A 7,987-nucleotide genomic window follows, 5' to 3' on the forward strand; every position below is an offset into this window, starting at 1 on the left:
ATGATTTTCAGATTCGGTGATGCAGGTAAAAGTTTTGTGTTAAAAATGTTTGGAAGCATACAATGAGTTTTTTGTTAAGTTCAGTTAAAATAATGACCCACTTTCAAGAGAAACAGCTACAATCAAGTGATACCCGAAATGAATTTGACCATGCAAGTCACTAGAGAAGACAATGTATGCTATACTTTCGTCATCTGCTGTACGTCGCCAACGTATATTCATAAGAAGGTGACATAGTCCGAAATACGACAACATCAACAAATGTGATTCTGACTTTCTGTAAACTTTGGTGCGTTCCTGATGGTAGTATCCTTCGAACGCATTACATTTGGTTAATTAACAATCTACAGGTAAGTTGGAGGATAGAAACGCTGTCATCAACTTTCATAAAACAATTCATGATGACGACTGTTTTATGCTTGGAATTGTACTGAATATTTCCCCGGACAGGTAAAACCAAAGTTTTGGTAAATGTTATTTAACATGTTTAATATTCTTCTGTCAAGCATGAGCTTTGTCGGACGAACACCGATTGGTCGGTCTGAAGTCAGAGTATTGTGTTTGAGTATCGTGACATGTCTTTTATGGAACGTTACCCATTACAGGCTTCAAAGAAGATCAACGTATCGAGTCATGTAGTACCTATTAGGGTTAAGTTTGATTTCACATGTTTTCAACACATGATTCTGCGCTTATATGCGAGTAATGTTTGCAATTTAACACAAATCCATCATTCTTATCCTTCATTTATTATCACCATACACTTCAAATTACAACACAAACATACTTCAGATTTATTTATTTCACTAAATAAAATAAAATAAAATATTGAAAATAATTCAAAAGATAAAATTTTAAATATCATTTTTGTATGTATTGTGGATGCATTGTACAGGCTTATTTATTCTTTAGTCAAATTTTTAGCTCATATTTGATTTCACAGTTGTACTATTCATGATTTATCTACAAAATCATGAATAGAAAGACATGGCTTTTTTCAAGAGAACTCACATCCTAACTAACGGAGATTATATCGGCTCCCAACTATTAAAGTTATATTGATGAATTTCTGTGTTTCCTTTTCGAAACAATACAGTCTGCTATTTTCTTTTTCTGCACATCAGTAAAATTTAAAATCCTTATCATTGCTCTTAAATGGAAGTCACAATCTTTGGTGTCTGTGGCATAATGAAAGAACGCGTCCTTGAGAAATCTGAGCGTGACAGCAGCTTCCGTTTCCGGTTTAGGAGCTTCGTCATATGATTCCTGTCGACGTATCGATTGCCATTTTCCTAGTTCTGTTTCCGTAAGTAAAAGTTTTTGTAACAGTTCTTTTATTGTTATCCTTGATCCATCACATGATACAGCAATCCTTTCCAACTAAAAAGTATCGAAACAAAAGTAAAAATTTTTTGACTCTATACAATATGAAACACTATTTTTTTACAGACATAAGGTTTGAAAATGTCCCCGCTTTCTACATCATGAAACACAATAAGATATATAAGGACTTATTTGAGAACAGATTTGTCATTGCATAATTCCTAATACCTGCAAATGAATTACGTAATGGTTTATTGCATAGCAACGTAATATTCAAAAAGAACTATGTTCCCCGACATGCATCGTACGAGAAAGGGGCTATCCGGCGAATATTGCTAGTAACTTTTATAACTTATAGATCATCGTTGATCATCTCAAAGAGATTGATTTACTCGATCGCTTGAGCTGTTGCGGCAATTTCATATCAATTTCAGAAGCAACGACACATGCCCCCTTAAATTCTAGCGATAGTTTTCATATCACTCAACTCTGCTGAGAAAGGAAACTTTCAGTCAGCATCATCAAAAGAAAATGTCGTAAAATAGTAATAGAAATAGTTATCGAAAATAATCCGTTTTAGATCTCGTGTGTCTAATGCACTGTACTTGATTTTCATTTTTTCATCAAAAACAAATTTTGAGTGGAAACAAAGGATAAAGTGTATAAATTTACAGAATAATACAACATGCTTATGTGAGAAACAAATACAAAGGAACAAGCATTTTTACTATATTCTTCCTATCAAGGAAGCAGTATTCAATCCTTTAAAATTTGGTGAAAACTCTTGAATCACTTGATGACTGTCTTCACCTTTCAAAACTTTTGAAAGAAGTCGGTCTCGTTAGAGTTAGGCTCGAGTGTAACTGAAAAGCTTGAGCTAGTATGCTTCACCGTCTTGAGTGAATTGCTACAAGAATATGTCTATTCAGTTTTCATGAATATATATACACTTCATCCTTACATCTAAAGATATATTTAATAACTCTTTTACCTCTTCATTTCTCTCAAACAATGCTGACATCTGACCCTTTTTGTAAGTTTCCAAAAATACTTTTTCATTATTCCTTTCTTTCTCAGCCATTGCCTCCTGAAATTAAACGGTTTCATAAAAAAAATAAAAATGTCAGGTATATTAAACCATACAAAAAAGGTTACTTTGCCTCTACTAAAATATTTTAGAAATCACAATATAACAATACACGGTACGATTTCCATTAGTTTTTCATCCGATTTGATACTGTCGCCAATGTAAATCGTACAGCGTTTTGTTCGCACGATACGATGTTGCTTTCAGTTACCAAATACTATACGATTTTGGTGTTTACATGGTGCGATTTGAGTCGAAAGCAGGTGCACACTGGTAAAATTCGAACGAATGACGGATCGCGGAAAAACTAGCTTAAACCTTTAAAAGTCAACAATTCACTTATGTAAAATAACATTTGTATGGGTCTTACAGAAAAGGGTCGGTTTCATTCGTGAAATTAGACACCTTCCAATAAAGAACTGCGTTCAACCCGGGCCCCTACTCCGCAATTCTGTTGAAAAAAAGGTTCTACTATACACACGATTCTTTGCAATCCGTCAGAACTGTGATCGACAACCTAATTATTACTACATTGATCCCATGGTTACTCATTGTAAGCGTCGTGTCGGGTGTCACGTGTGAATCAGGGCTTCTTACTTTTCAGGATACATGAGATTAAATTCAGATTGTTATGGGGTTTATATTGCTGAGACTTTAGTTTTCCAAAAACTGGTTGTAGACTTGTTTGACTTAAACCCCGTTTCCTACATGTCTTCCCCCCTTTTCCCATGGCGTTGAAAGTTTCTCTGGCCTTCAAAACAGGAATTAACAACATGATGTTCAATACAAAATAAAAAAGTATACGTACTTTAAGTTCTCTTATAGTATCTTCCAGTATATTAATTGTGTTGACTGAGACTTGGTATGACTTCACCAAGTCTTCGTTGTTTTTTTGTAGTGTCTCTATATCACTCTTTAATATGACTATCTCAGTTCCCTTTTCCGCCATCATTATTTCTATTTTCTTCTCAAATTTGTTTCTGTCTGACTCTTGTTCTCTTGTTTTATCACTTAGTAACTTTTTTAGTTCTTTCACTTCATTTTTCAAGTCTCTTATCAAATTGTCTTTCTTTTGTGTTGGGGTTAAGTAATCATTTCCCTCGCATTCAATACCGTCATGTGTCACGTGACATCTTTCAAATCTCGTTCGACTCAATCTAGTCTCGCGGATACCATGGCTTTCTAACGAGGTCTGTAAAATACAAGACTCAGACAATCTTCTGTCTGATGGTGATATTGGTTTGTTTATGTCCCTAAATTTATGGAAATTTGAATTTGTTCTAGATTTCACATGACTAAAGTCAAAGGTTTTGTTCTTGAACAATTTCTTTCCAGTCGTTGATACTTTCATATTTCCTGTTTTGCTTTTGTTTAAAGAAGAATTATGCAATGGTGGGTCATCGTTTAAAACAGAGGAACCATTCAAAAAACTTGATCCAGATGTGTTTTTCAAATTTTTTAGGACATCAAGTGATTCGTCTTCAAAATTTCCATTTGATAATATCACTTCCGGTTCGATACTTCCGTTTTTCACAACTTCCGGTAGTACAGATGATGTTACTGAAAGACTTTCTAAACTGTCAGTGTCTACATCTGACTTTTCAAAACTAGACAAAGTCAGGTTTTCTAATGTATTTTGTGTATTTGTCATGTTTGTTGTGTTGTCCAAATCACCATTATCTTCAAATAGTACCACTGCCTGCTCCTCCATACCACACGTACGATCTATTGCAGGTTCTTTATTTGCCTCCATCTGTTACATTCTGAAATAATAGCAAGCATGTGTAATGCCATATTACATGATAAATATAATGCATTCTGGGTAATATTTTCAAAAATATACACCAAAACGTCGTGATTGGTTGAAAACATCCAAAATAAAGGAAATTCAACCAATGTCGTGACGTCATTTTCATTTTGGGGTACGAACAATGAAACTACCCATAGTCCTTTAGTTTCTGAAAAAGCGAATTGGCTTCATTTGTTTTTACCACTGAGTCCGCACTTGTTTTCTGAAAGATTTCTTTTTTTCTTTTTTTCTCTATTCAATCTTTATCTGAAGTATTGCTATTATCATGTAACTGATATATTAAAAGTCTCATTAGGTATGGTTAAATATTTTTTTGATAAACATTTCAAATACATATCGAAAAGTTGCTGACATTATTCATTTTAAACATACCTAGTGATCGAAATTGAAAGGCGGGATGTAAACCTGTTACCACTACATTTAATAACCTGATAAACAACAATACAATACAATATGATTAGTGTTACTCTCGAACTTTATAAGCTCAGAACCTGCTTAACTATACATGGCCTCAATGCAAATATTGACCTCTATTTGAAAAATGTTGAATTAAACATATTATAACAGATGTCACTGAGTGTGTAGGTAAAGGGAATATGTTAACGCAATTAGCTTGTTTGTAAGCTAAACCGTGAAGTCATTATTATGTCAGGTATACTACCCTTCTTACGAAGCAGCCCAGTCCAACAGACAGATAGATTGGTTGACTGACTAGTCTACTCTCAAAGGAGGGTAGTTTACCAACCTAATAATTACTGCACGGTCATCTAACAAGCAAGCTAAAGATATTTCCTTTGCCTACACGCTCAATGAAATCGGCTGTAACAGTAATATGTGCTCAAACGATTTTGTGTCCCCCGTCAGACTCACACTCAGAGGCGGTGAAGTTTAACGGATGCAATTACTGTCAGGATTGTATGCTGAGGTACAACCCAATACCCTTTTTATCACGGTATGAAGGTGACGACGGTGCTGTATGTACGGATGCAAATGATTGGACAATCGCAATCTTTTCTTTTTAGTTTTCCATGTTGCTTCTTGTGAACTATTATTATTAGGTCTTTCCACTTTTCTGTGGAAAGACCTATTGTTTTTCTTCTGATTATTTTTTTTTTTTTTTTTTTTTTCTTCTGCCTAATTTTCTTTTTGCGATAAACATTTGTTTCGCAATATGTCGCTTAGATATTTGGTATATGATATCGAACAGTTTATGCGCTTTTGAAATTTACCCTGCGTAAACGAATACTTTTCTTTGTAGGAGTTATCTCCCCAAACACTGTTTTCCTTGTTAGCGCATCTCCTTCGCAACCGTAAAATATTATGACAAATTTATTTTACAAAATTGCTCGTTATATCCTTCGCATGATTTGTCCTATTTTGACCGAAGTGATATGAACGCTCCATATGAGAGTTATTTCCCCTTATGCATTTGATATAAGTGATATGCATTTCTATCTTGTAAACCATAAGTGCTAGAGACCAAGGATCTTTTGATTTGAGGTCCTTGGTCCAAAAAAATAAAAATTAGGTCAAGGTCAAAGGTCAAGGTCATATTTTAATTTTTGAATTTGGCTTATTTCCACTAATTTCCAGAAACCGTATAAGATATCGACATATTATTTTTTCTAAATTGTTAGTTGCGACATGTCGTAACACATAAATTTTGATTGCAAGAGTACGTTAAACGTAAAAGTGAGTTTTCTCCCCTCTTGTATTTAAAAATACGCGTTTGGTGATATAACTGATTAACCAAATATTATTAAGACCTATGGTCTTTTGATTTGAAGTCCTTGGTTTATGACCTTGAAATTGATCTCAAGGTCATAAATTAATTTGACGTTCTAGTTTTTGACCTTTGCTTTCAGCTCATATGTATACATGATATAGCCATGAGACTTTTGGCAAAAGGTATCAAACCATTTAACCTTGAAAAAAAACAACCGGAAGTGACCTTGTGTAAACCGGAAGTAGCTATTTTTTGTACTTTATTAATAAAAAAGTATATAGAACCAGAACATTTTGGAATCAGTGTCAATTAAATATTCAAATATTATCGGTAGTAACATTTTTCAAACCGGAAGTAACAAATTATCTCCCTTATTTAAAAAAATATTGTATAGAAACCATATATTTCTGGAATCAGCGTACAATAACCTATCAGTTGACGATTGAAATGACATTTTAAACTTAATTTTACAACTTTCATATTAAAATACATTGTTTTCAATGGAAAGACCTTCAATTGTTCTCTGAACAATTGGTTTTTAATTTTTTTTTATTTTTCTTTTTCATTTTTAGCCACTGAGTTATCAGTAAATTTTCGATTTATGAGTTTGACTGTTCCTCTGATATCTTTCGCCCCTTTCTTGTACACTTAAACTTGATAAATGTTTTTACACAATATGCGATTTGTACATGTTAATTTCATGTTTAAACTTACATGAGTCATATATATATCTGACTACGTATAGATTAACATGTCCCTTGTTAAATAACAAACACAGCAGCTGTTGTCTGTTTATTGTTTATATCACATGTATCATGTATATTCAATCGTGTATTTCTTGATCAATTTCATCTGTATTAAATTTGTAATGATAGATTTGAAAGGATCGGTATAATTCAATCACAATTCCAAAAGTGAATTAATGTTAATAAAAGTATTTCTAAACTCACATGCTTTATGCAAATATAGTCCTTTTTTATTATAAATAAAAGGAGATGTGGAATTGTGGTATGATTGCCAATTAGACAACTCTCAAAAAGAGACTAGAATGACACTGCAATTAACAACTATAGGTCCGCGTACGGCCTTCAACTATGAACAAAGCCCATAACGCATAGTCAGCTATAAAAGGCCTCGAAATGACAATGTAAAACAAATCAAACCAGAAAACTAACGGCCTTATTTATGTACAAAAATTGAACGAAAAACAAATACATTATGTAACACATAAAGAAACGACAACCACTGAATTACAGGCTCCTGACTTGGGAAAGGCACATACATAGCTTGAATGATGTGTAATGTTGTTTTCATGCAAGACTTATTGCGAAAGATTTATTGATATTTTGATAAGCGTCCAGTGACAAATATTTCATGCATGTTCAGGACGATATTGCGAAATAAGTGTGCATGTACATATTTCAGACTGAGTTTAAATTGCATCTACAGTTTTAAAGGTCATTGCTAGAAGGTGAAGGAGGTTTATGTTCAAATATATCAAGCTTAATGAATGCGATCGGCAATAATCGTGTGAACCCGCTAGGAACCGGTGAGGAACGGAATCTGCCGAGTTGAGACGAGTGTCGAAGAATGTTTTCTATTTCGCCGTTTCTTTTTGATTGACATCCTTTAAAATAACTCATAAGCAGATATAAAATGAGAAAAAAAACATATCATGTCTATATATGAAAGCCTCCTACACTTAAGCATTACACAAGGTAATGTTGTTTTTTTCTCTGACTGTTTATGACATCGTTATACTAAATCCATTGGATGTACTGATTGATATCTTAGTCTTAGATACATGTTTTTAGTAGTTGTAATTGGGTTTGAGCTAGCTATCAGTATTTGGGAGTCCTCTCAGATCTTCACTTAGTGTCTTTTTGGTTGTTAGGGATGAGGGAATACTAGTAATATTATTATAATAGTAATATACGAGTACATGCACCCTGCCACGTTAATTTAGCTGATGTTTTCTAGAAAGGATAACAAGACTAGCCAAAAAAAACAGTACAACAGACTGCACTTACATTCAACAACC

The 7,987-nt window shown here is 33.6% G+C and overlaps 1 protein-coding gene across 1 annotated transcript; it reads right to left on the reverse strand.

Moving 5' to 3' along the window:
- Positions 1–784: 784 nt before the first annotated feature.
- Positions 785–4,169, reverse strand: LOC134690874 (uncharacterized). Its single transcript, XM_063551001.1, has 3 exons — positions 3,219–4,169; positions 2,315–2,410; positions 785–1,380 (listed from the first exon to the last, which is right to left on the reverse strand). The coding sequence occupies exons 1-3, from the start codon at positions 4,161–4,163 to the stop codon at positions 1,054–1,056; spliced, it is 1,368 nt and encodes a 455-aa protein (XP_063407071.1). The 5' UTR covers positions 4,164–4,169; the 3' UTR covers positions 785–1,053.
- Between the last annotated feature and the right edge of the window lie 3,818 nt (positions 4,170–7,987).

The sequence above is a fragment of the Mytilus trossulus genome, chromosome 11 (assembly GCF_036588685.1).
Source record: "Mytilus trossulus isolate FHL-02 chromosome 11, PNRI_Mtr1.1.1.hap1, whole genome shotgun sequence".
NCBI classification, from domain to species: Eukaryota; Metazoa; Mollusca; class Bivalvia; order Mytilida; family Mytilidae; genus Mytilus; species Mytilus trossulus.